At 54.3% G+C, this 11,929-nt stretch overlaps 1 protein-coding gene and 1 long non-coding RNA gene across 5 annotated transcripts; both read right to left on the bottom strand.

Moving 5' to 3' along the window:
- Positions 1–926: 926 nt before the first annotated feature.
- On the bottom strand, positions 927–7,663 carry LOC144740019 (phosphorylase b kinase gamma catalytic chain, liver/testis isoform-like). 4 transcript variants are annotated; one of them, XM_078622904.1, is made up of 3 exons: positions 7,513–7,663; positions 2,842–3,017; positions 949–1,244 (listed from the first exon to the last, which is right to left on the bottom strand). In XM_078622904.1, the coding sequence occupies exons 1-3, from the start codon at positions 7,605–7,607 to the stop codon at positions 1,186–1,188; spliced, it is 330 nt and encodes a 109-aa protein (XP_078479030.1). In that variant the 5' UTR covers positions 7,608–7,663; the 3' UTR covers positions 949–1,185. The 4 variants fall into 4 exon arrangements, 1 of the variants encoding a protein (XP_078479030.1); XR_013589552.1 differs by lacking the exons at positions 2,842–3,017; positions 7,513–7,663 and adding an exon at positions 1,993–2,823 and having other exon boundaries at positions 927–1,244; XR_013589553.1 differs by lacking the exons at positions 949–1,244; positions 2,842–3,017 and adding an exon at positions 3,134–3,216.
- Positions 7,664–8,078: 415 nt separating this feature from the next.
- LOC144740017 (uncharacterized) lies at positions 8,079–11,929 on the bottom strand. Its single transcript, XR_013589550.1, has 3 exons — positions 11,846–11,929; positions 10,588–10,628; positions 8,079–8,164 (listed from the first exon to the last, which is right to left on the bottom strand). It is a non-coding gene; the product is annotated as an uncharacterized LOC144740017 (long non-coding RNA).

Below are 11,929 nucleotides of genomic sequence, written 5' to 3'. Positions count from 1 at the left end.
TCAACACTGCCCATAGACTCAACACTGCACCACAGACTCAACACTGCACCATAGACTCAACACTGCACCATAGACTCAACACTGCACCATAGACTCAACACTGCACCATAGACTCAACACTGCCCATAGACTCAACACTGCACCATAGACTCAACACTGCACCACAGACTCAACACTGCCCATAGACTCAACACTGCACCATAGACTCAACACTGCACCACAGACTCAACACTGCACCATAGACTCAACACTGCACCATAGACTCAACACTGCACCACAGACTCAACACTGCACCATAGACTCAACACTGCCCATAGACTCAACACTGCACCACAGACTCAACACTGCACCATAGACTCAACACTGCACCATAGACTCAACACTGCCCATAGACTCAACACTGCACCACAGACTCAACACTGCACCATAGACTCAACACTGCACCATAGACTCAACACTGCCCATAGACTCAACACTGCACCACAGACTCAACACTGCACCATAGACTCAATACTGCACCATAGACTCAACACTGCACCACAGACTCAACACTGCACCACAGACTCAACACTGCACCATAGACTCAACACTGCACCATAGACTCAACACTGCAGTCCATAGACTCAACACTGCACCATAGACTCAACACTGCACCATAGACTCAACATTGCACCACAGACTCAACACTGCACCATAGACTCAACACTGCACCACAGACTCAACACTGCACCATAGACTCAACACTGCACCACAGACTCAACACTGCACCACAGACTCAACACTGCACCATAGACTCAACACTGCACCACAGACTCAACACTGCACCACAGACTCAACACTGCACCACAGACTCAACACTGCACCATAGACTCAACACTGCACCATAGACTCAACACTGCAGTCCATAGACTCAACACTGCACCACAGACTCAACACTGCACCATAGACTCAACACTGCACCATAGACTCAACACTGCACCATAGACTCAACACTGCACCATAGACTCAACACTGCACCATAGACTCAACATTGCACCACAGACTCAACACTGCACCATAGACTCAACACTGCACCACAGGGAGGTGGACTCACAGGGAGGTGGACTCACAGGAAGGTGGACTCACAGGGAGGTGGACTCACAGGGAGGTGGACTCACAGGGAGGTGGACTCACAGGGAGGTGGACTCACAGGTCAAAGACGAGGAAGATGACGGTGGACGACTCGAAGCAGTCGATGAGCTGAACTGTGAACGACACCCACGGAGTTCACCACCAACACAAAGTCAACCAACACGGTCAACCACCACCACCACAGTCCACCAGCACAGAGTGAGTGAGTGGGTGAGTGGGTGGGTGAGTGAGTGAGTGAGTGAACGAGTGAGTGAGTGAGCGAGCGAGGCGAGTGAGCGAGCGAACGAGTGAATGAATGAACGAGTGAGTGGGTGAGTGGGTGAGCGAGCGAGCGAGCGAGTGAGCGAGCGAACGAGTGAATGAATGAACGAGTGAGTGGGTGAGTGGGTGAGCGAGCGAGTGAGCGACTCACTGATGTGAGGGTGCCCGGCCACGCGCCTCAGGATGTCCACCTCGGTGTGGGTGAGTGAGCGAGCGAGCGAGCGAGTGAGCGAGCGGGGCGAACGAGTGAATGAGTGAGCGAGTGAGCGAGTGAGTGGGCGAGCGAGTGAGCGACTCACTGATGTGAGGGTGCCCGGCCACGCGCCTCAGGATGTCCACCTCGGTGTGGGTGAGTGAGCGAGCGAGCGAGCGAGTGAGTGAGCGAGCGGGCGAACGAGTGAATGAGTGAGCGAGTGAGCGAGTGAGCGAGTGAGTGGGCGAGCGAGTGAGCGACTCACTGATGTGAGGGTGCCCTGCCACGCGTCTCAGGATGTCCACCTCGGTGTGGGTGAGTGGGCGAGTGAGCGATTGGGGACGAGAGAGCGAGCGATGTGAGCGAGTGAGCGAGCGAGTGGGTGAGTGACTGAGCGAGCGACTCACTGATGTGAGGGTGCCCTGCCACGCGCCTCAGGATGTCCACCTCGGTGTGGGTGAGTGGGCGAGTGGGTGAGTGAGTGAGCGAGCGAATGAGTGAGCGAGCGAGCGAATGAGCTAGCGAGCGAGCGGGTGAGTGAGTGGGCGAGCGAGCGAGTGAGTGGGCGAGCGAGCGAGCGACTCACTGATGTGAGGGTGCCCTGCCACGCGCCTCAGGATGTCCACCTCGGTGTGGGTGAGTGAGTGGGTGAGTGAGCGAGTGAGCGAGTGAGCGAGCGAGTGAGCGACTCACTGATGTGAGGGTGCCCTGCCACGCGCCTCAGGATGTCCACCTCGGTGTGGGTGAGTGGGTGAGTGAGTGAGTGAGTGAGCGAGCGAGCTAGTGAGTGGGCGAGCGAGTGGGTGAGTGACTGAGTGAGTGACTCACTGATGTGAGGGTGCCCTGCCACGCGCCTCAGGATGTCCACCTCGGTGTGGGTGAGTGGGTGAGTGAGTGAGTGAGCGAGCGAGCTAGTGAGTAGGCGAGCGAGTGGGTGAGTGACTGAGTGAGTGACTCACTGATGTGAGGGTGCCCTGCCACGCGTCTCAGGATGTCCACCTCGGTGTGGGTGAGTGGGTGAGTGGGCGAACGAGCGAGCGAGTGGGCGAGCGAGCGGGCGACTCACTGATGTGAGGGTGCCCTGCCACGCGCCTCAGGATGTCCACCTCGGTGTGGGTGAGTGGGCGAGCGAGCGAGTGAGTGAGTGGGCGAGCGAGCGGGCGACTCACTGATGTGAGGGTGCCCTGCCACGCGTCTCAGGATGTCCACCTCGGTGTGGGTGAGTGGGTGAGTGAGCGAGCGAGTGAGTGACTCACTGATGTGAGGGTGCCCTGCCACGCGCCTCAGGATGTCCACCTCGGTGTGGGTGGAGCTGCGGATCTCGTCCACCTGCTCAGCGTCCAGCAGCTCGGCCGCCAAGTCGATGATCTTCACCGCAAACTCACCCCCAGTGGCCTTGCTCACGCAGCGTCTTACTACACTACTCACTCCCCTACACAACAACAACAACAACCACAACAACCACAACAACAACAACACAAACTCACCCCCAGTGGCCTTGCTCACGCAGCGTCTCACTACGCTACTCACTCCCCTACAACAACAACAACCACAACAACAACCACAACAACAACGCAAACTCACCCCCAGTGGCCTTGCTCACGCAGCGTCTCACTACGCTACTCACTCCCCTACACAACAACAACAACAACAACCACAACAACCACAACAACAACAACACAAACTCACCCCCAGTGGCCTTGCCCACGCAGCGTCTCACTACGCTACTTACACCCCTACACAACAACAACAACAACAACAACAACCACAACAACAACACAAACTCACCCGCAGTGGCCTTGCCCACGCAGCGTCTTACTACGCTACTCACACCCCTACAACAACAACAACAACCACAACAACAACAACAACCACAACAACAACGCAAACTCACCCGCAGTCGCCTTGCCCACGCAGCGCCTCACTACACTACTCACTCCCCTACAACAACAACAACCACAACAACAACCACAACAACAACAACAACCACAACAACAACGCAAACTCACCCCCAGTGGCCTTGCCCACGCAGCGCCTCACCACGCTACTCACTCCCCTACAACAACAATCACAACCACAACAACAACAACAACCACCACCACAACAACAACAACCACCACCACAACAACAACAACAACCATCACAGCAAACTCACCCCCAGTGGCCTTGCCCACGCAGCGTCTCACTACGCTACTTACACCCCTACAACCACAACAACAACCACCACCACAACAACAACAACAACCACAACAACAACAACACAAACTCACCCCCAGTGGCCTTGCCCACGCAGCGTCTCACTACGCTACTTACACCCCTACAACAACAACAACAACAACAACAACACAAACTCACCCCCAGTGGCCTTGCTCACGCAGCGCCTCACCACGCTACTCACTCCCCTACAACAACAACAACAACACAACAACAACAACCATCACAACAACAACAACAACACGAACTCACCCTCAGTCGCCTTGCTCACGCAGCGCCTCACCACGCTACTCACTCCCCTACAACAGCAACAACACAACAACAACAACCACCACAACAACAACACAAACTCACCCCCCAGTGGCCTTGCCCACGCAGCGTCTCACTACGCTACTTACACCCCTACAACAACAATCACAACCACAACAACCACAACAACAACACAAACTCCCCCCCAGTGGCCTTGCCCACGCAGCGTCTCACTACACTACTCACTCCCCTACAACAACAATCACAACCACAACAACCACAACAACAACACAAACTCCCCCCCAGTGGCCTTGCCCACGCAGCGTCTCACTACACTACTCACTCCCCTACAACAACAATCACAACCACAACAACCACAACAACAACACAAACTCCCCCCCAGTGGCCTTGCCCACGCAGCGTCTCACTACACTACTCACTCCCCTACAACAACAATCACAACCACAACAACAACCACCACCACAACAACAACAACCATCACAGCAAACTCACCCCCAGTGGCCTTGCCCACGCAGCGTCTCACTACGCTACTTACACCCCTACAACAACAACAACACAACAACAACAACAACCACAATCACAACCACAACAACCACAACAACACAACCACAACCAGTGGCCTTGCTCACACAGCGCCTCACTACGCTACTCACTCCTCTACACAACAACAACAACAACCATCACAACAACAACAACAACCATCACAACAACAACAACAACCACCACCGCAAACTCACCCTCAGTCGCCTTGCTCACGCAGCGTCTCACCACGCTACTCACTCCCCTATAACAGCAACCTTCTTGGTTATTTCGGTAAAGTCACCCCGTAGAAGGGAAGTAATAAAATCATAAAAATAAAACACAATAAAATACAATTCTCACGACGTTTCGGCCACAACGTAAGCAGCCGTCCTCAGGTGAAGAACAGGTCTGTCGGGAAGACAGCGTCTAAATGACACACCACCAGGCTTGGCAGCGTATCTGTTGATATGCAAACTCCTTTGTCAAGGCGCTCTTCCCCCTCCAACCCAGCAGCTTAAGTATACACGCTGCCAAGCCTGGTGGTGCTCATTCAGACGCTGTCTTTCCGACAGACCTGTTCTTCACCTGAGGACGGCTGCTTGCGTTGTGGCCGAAACGTCGTGAGAATTGTATTTTATTATGTTTTATTTTTATTATTTTATTATTTCCCTTCTACATGACTTTACCGAAAGAACCAAGAAGATGAATCCCTGCAGTCACGAAAGCTTTACATCCAGATATGCAAATTCTTTTGTCAAGGCGCTCTTCCCCCTCCAACCCAGCTTAAGTATACACGCTGCCAAGCCTGGTGGTGCTCATTCAGACGCTGTCTTCCCGACAGACCTGTTCTTCTGAACACCACCAAGCTTGGCAGCGTATATTTAAGTATATATTTAAGTATATACGCTGCCAAGCCTGGTGGTGTGTCATTCAGACGCTGTCTTCCCGACAGACCTGTTCTTCACCTGAGGACGGCTGCTTGCGTTGTGGCCGAAACGTCGTGAAAATTGTATTTTATTGTGTTTTATTTTTATTATTTTATTATTTCCCTTCTACGTGGCGACTTTACCGAAAGAACCAAGAAGATGAATCCCTGCTGCAGTCACGAAAGAAGCTTTACATCGCAGCACCACCACCACCACACCCACCACCACCACCACACCCACCACCACCACCACACCCACCACCACCACCACACCCACCACCACCACCACACCCACCACCACACCCACCACCACCACCACCACCACACCCACACCCACCACCACCACCACCACACCCACCACCACCACCACCACCACACCCACACCCACCACCACCACCACCACACCCACCACCACACCCACCACCACCACCACACCCACCACCACCACCACACCCACCACCACACCCCACCACCACCACCACCACCACACCCACACCCACCACCACCACCACCACACCCACCACCACACCCACCACCACCACCACACCCACCACCACCACCACACCCACCACACCACCACCACACTGCTCACACAGCGCCTCGCCACGCTACTCACTCCCCTACAACAACACCACCACCACCACAACCACCACCATCACCACCACAACAAGAACACCACACCCACCACCACCACCACACCCACCACCACAACCACCACCACACCCACCACCACACCCACCACCACCACCACACCCATCACACCCACCACCACCACCACAACCACCACCACACCCACCACCACCACAATCACCACCACCACCACAACCACCACCACCACCACACCCACCACCACCACCACAACCACCACCACCACACCCACCACCACCACACCCACCACCACACCCACCACCACCACCACACCCACCACCACCACCACACCCACCACCACCACACCCACCACCACCACCACCACACCCACCACCACCACCACACCCACCACCACCACCACACCCACCACCACCACCACACCCACCACACCACCACCACACTGCTCACACAGCGCCTCGCCACGCTACTCACTCCCCTACAACAACACCACCACCATCACAACCACCACCATCACCACCACAACAAGAACACCACACCCACCACCACCACATCCACCACCACCACACCCACCACCACCACCACCACACCCACCACCACCACCACCACACCCACCACCACACCCACCACCACCACCACCACACCCACCACCACACCCACCACCACCACAACCACCACAACCACCACCACCACACCCACCACCACCATCACAACCACCACCATCACCACCACAACAACAACACCACACCCACCACCACCACACCCACCACCACCACACCCACCACCACCACCACAACCACCACACCCACCACCACCACCACCACCACACCCACCACCACCACCACCACACCCACCACCACCACCACAACCACCACCACCACACCCACCACCACCACCACAACCACCACACCCACCACCACACCCACCACCACCACCACCACCACCACACCCACCACCACCACCACAACCACCACACCCACCACCACCACCACAACCACAACCACCACACCCACCACCACCACACCCACCACCACCACCACAACCACCACCACCACCACCTCCACCACCACCACCACCACACCCACCACCACCACAACCACCACCACAACCACCACCACACCCACCACCACCACCACCACCACAACCACCACCACAACCACCACCACCACCACAACCACCACCACAACCACAACCACCACCACCACCACCACAACCACCACCACCACCACAACCACCACCACAACCACCACCACCACCACAACCACCACCACAACCACCACCACGCTAGCCACAACCACCACCACAAACACCACCACCATGCTGCTCACACCCCTACACCACCACCACCACACCACCACCACCACAACCACCACCACCACCACCTCCTCACCTGCCCAGGATCTCCATGGGGTTGTACTTTTGGTAAAACTCCGAGGCTCCAACTCGGTCGGGCAGCGAATCTTCGTCTCCCAGACCCAGCGTCATCGCTGCTGATGATGATGCTGATGATGCTGCTGCTGATGATGCTGATGCTGCTGATGATGCTGATGCTGATGATGCTGCTGATGATGCTGCTGCTGATGCTGATGATGATGCTGCTGATGATGCTGCTGATGATGCTGCTGCTGATGCTGCTGCTGATGATGCTGCTGCTGATGATGCTGCTGATGATGATGCTGCTGCTGATGCTGCTGATGATGGTGGTGATGCTGCTGATGATGATGATGCTGATGATGCTGCTGATGCTGCTGATGATGATGATGCTGCTGATGATGATGCTGCTGATGATGATGATGCTGCTGATGCTGCTGATGATGATGCTGCTGATGATGATGCTGCTGATGATGATGATGCTGATGATGCTGCTGATGATGATGCTGGTGGTGATGCTGCTGATAATGATGCTGATGATGATGCTGATGATGATGATTTTGCTTCTAATTCTTCTGCATATGGTTTGGATGATGATTCTACTGATGCTGCTGCTGCTGATGATGATGCTTCTGCTGCTGCTCAAAATAAACAGGACCCTGCGGGGTGGGCTGGTAGGAACGAATAACCAAACAATATAAACATCATGTATTACTACACTTGTTTAGCCAGGAAAGCCCCACTGAGTCGAAAGGTTTGTGTAGGGTCCTGCCAAGTGTTTGCAGTAGGGGGCGAAGTTGCTACACCGAATCGGACGATACGAAGGGAGAGTTTGAGGCCTAGGTCTAGGCTTTAGGCCTAGCTGTAGGCTTTAGGGCGCTGTGAGTTAATTTGTAATTTAAATGTTTGAATTATTAATGTAAAAGCTTTAAATGTAAATGTTTCTATTTAAAAGCATCAGGGAATGTAACATTGTTAAACATTAACTCCCTTGCACACACGCGGGGGTACGATACGAAGGGAGAGTTTGAGGCCTAGGTCTAGGCTTTAGGCCTAGCTGTAGGCTTTAGGCCGCTGTGAGTTAATTTGTAATTTAAATGTTTTAATTATTAATGTAAAAGCTTTAAATGTAAATGTTTCTATTTAAAAGCATCAGGGAATGTAACATTGTTAAACATTAACTCCCTTTCACACACGCGGGGGTACGATACGAAGGGAGAGTTTGAGGCCTAGTTCGAGGCTTTAGGCCTAGCTGTAGGCTTTAGGGCGCTGTGAGTAAAATTTGAATTTAAAATGTTTTAATTAAAAGCGATCTCAGGGAATTATAAGGGAATGTTACACTTACACTATGGGAACCTCATTTGCCAGTAAAAATATGATAATTGGTTTTTTACCCTTTTATCATATTTTTACTGGCAAATGAGGTTCCCATAGTGTAGATGCTTGCCCCGAGCTCTCATACTCTGATGGTGCGTTGTCTTTGAGTTGTGCGCCTTTTGGCATCATCTGGTCCAACCCATGTGAGACTAGGCTCTAAGGAAAGCTGTCTCGGGTGTGGACCAATCAACTTCAAGGACCATGTGAGACTAGGCTCTAAGGAAAGCTGTCTCGGGTGTGGACCAATCAACTTCAAGGACCGTGTGAGACTAGGCTCTAAGGAAAGCTGTCTCGGGTGTGGACCAATCAACTTCAAGGACCATGTGAGACTAGGCTCTAAGGAAAGCTGTCTCGGGTGTGGACCAATCAACTTCAAGGACCATGTGAGACTAGGCTCTAAGGAAAGCTGTCTCGGGTGTGGACCAATCAACTTCAAGGACCATGTGAGACTAGGCTCTAAGGAAAGCTGTCTCGGGTGTGGACCAATCAACTTCAAGGACCATGTGAGACTAGGCTCTAAGGAAAGCTGTCTCGGGTGTGGACCAATCAACTTCAAGGACAGTGCACATTATCAGAGTTGTGTCTTTTGTTTGCATTATGACTGCAGGTATTGCGGTCTATGCAAACATGACTCCTTGTAAAAAGGTGTCAGTTTTGTTGCCAGATAGAAGGGTAAAAACACCAATTATAATGTTACACTTGTTTAGCCAGGAAAGCGTCACAGAGTCTAAAGGTTTTTGTAGGGTCCTGCCAAGTGTTTGCAGTAGGGGGCGATGTTGCTACACGGACGGACGGACGGACGGACGGACGATATAATCTATTGTAGGCTGGTCCATTTCGTTCCTACCAGTAAAATACGACATGAAAGTCGTGCAAACTGCACGTGGAACACATAACCCAACAATAAACACGGAAAATAAAAACACATTCCTGCGGAAGGAGCTGGTGTAGGAACGTCGCTGGGTTGCTCGCTCAATGGCCTGCAGGGTCAACAAGGGCCAGGGCGTCGTGGGGTATTCCGCAAATCTGCCCGACTGTGAGGGCGGGCATCACAAGCCGGCGTGAGTAGGTGACACGTTGAGTTTTATAAGGGCACCACGGGGTGAGCAGCCCCTCCCCACCCAGCGCCTCCCCTCCCACCCAGCCCCTCCCTCAACACCCAGCCCCTCCCCCCCCACCCTCCTCCCCACCCAGCCCCTCCCCACCCAGCCCCTCCCCACCCAGCCCCTCCCCACCCCACCCAGCCCCTCCCCACCCAGCCCCTCCCCACCCTCCCCACCCTCCCCACCCAGCCCCACCTTCCCCACCCTCCCCACCCACCCTCCCCCCACCCAGCCCCTCCCCACCCCACCCAGCCCCTCCCCACCCAGCCCCTCCCCACCCTCCCCACCCTCCCCACCCAGCCCCACCTTCCCCACCCTCCCCACCCACCCTCCCCCCACCCAGCCCCTCCCTCCCCACCCAGCCCCTCCCTCCCCACCCAGCCCCACCCTCCCCACCCAGCCCCTCCCCACCCTCCCAGCCCCTCCCCACCCAGCCCCTCCCCACCCAGCCCCACCCCTCCCACCCCCCCACCCAGCCCCTCCCCACCCTCCCCACCCAGCCCCTCCCCACGGTATGGTGATCAAGGTGTTACCATGGTAATGTCACAGTGCTAATGGTGGTGTTACCATGGTGATGGTAAGGCTGCAGTGGTAACCATGGCAACAAACGTTACCTCGACGTCGCTGGAGGTTGCCCGGCCCTCGTCAGTGGCGCCTGAGAGAGAGAAACGACGTTTCAGGTCACGGGCCTCCCTCGTGCCCACGGCTCCAACCACCACAACAACAACCACCACTACAACCACCACCACTACAACCACCACAACAACAACCACCACTACAACCACCACCAACTACCACAACAACCACTACTACCACCACCACTACTACCCACCACAACAACAACCACAGCAACCACAACAACAACCACCACCACAACAACCACCACAACAACCTCCACAACAACCACCACAACAACAACCTCCACAACAACCACCACAACAACCACAACAACAACCACCACCACAACAACCACCACAACAACAACCACCACCACTACAACCACCACAACAACCACAACAACAACCACCACTACAACCTCCACAACCACTACAACCACCAACAACAACCAACTACCACAACAACAACCACAACAACCACCACAACCACCACCACCAACTACCACAACAACAACAACCTCCACAACCACAACAACCACAACCACTACAACCACAACAACAACCACCACTACCAACTACCACAACCAACAACAACCACCACCACTACAACCACGACAACAACCACCACCAACAACAACCACAACCAACAACAACCACCACAACCACTACAACCACCACAACCACTACAACCACCACAACAACCACCACCAACTACCACAACAACCACCACTACAACCACAACAACCACCACAACAACCACCAACTACCACAACAACCACCACCACAACCACCACCACCAACTACCACAACAAGCACCACCACAACTACCAACTACCACCTCCACCACTACCACAACAACCACTACCACTACCTCCACCACTACCAACTACCACAACAACCACCACAACAACCACAACAACCACAACCACAACCACCACTACAACCACCACAACAATAACAACCACCACTACCAACTACTACAACCAACAACCACCACTACCAACTACCACCACAACAACCACCACCACCACTACAACAACAACCACTAACAACAACCACCACAACAACAACCACAACCACCACCACCAACTACCACAACAAGCACCACCACAACTACCAACAACCACAACTACCACCACCACAACAACAGCCTCCACCACAACCACTACCTTCACCACTACCTCCACCACTACCAACTACCACAACAACAACCACCAACAACAACAACCACCACAACAACCACTACTACCACCACCTCCACTACGCAAGGACGAGGCGGCCCAACAGCTGTTCCCCACTTCCGCTGGGCACGCGCCCGCCCCCTCAACCTTTACGTCAG

Source organism: Lampetra planeri, unplaced genomic scaffold (genome assembly GCF_965212315.1).
Source record: "Lampetra planeri unplaced genomic scaffold, kcLamPlan1.2.h2 scaffold_1847, whole genome shotgun sequence".
In the NCBI taxonomy this organism is placed as follows: domain Eukaryota; kingdom Metazoa; phylum Chordata; class Hyperoartia; order Petromyzontiformes; family Petromyzontidae; genus Lampetra; species Lampetra planeri.
Note: the sequence above shows the minus strand (reverse complement) of the source record. Positions and strands in the feature narration are given on the sequence as shown.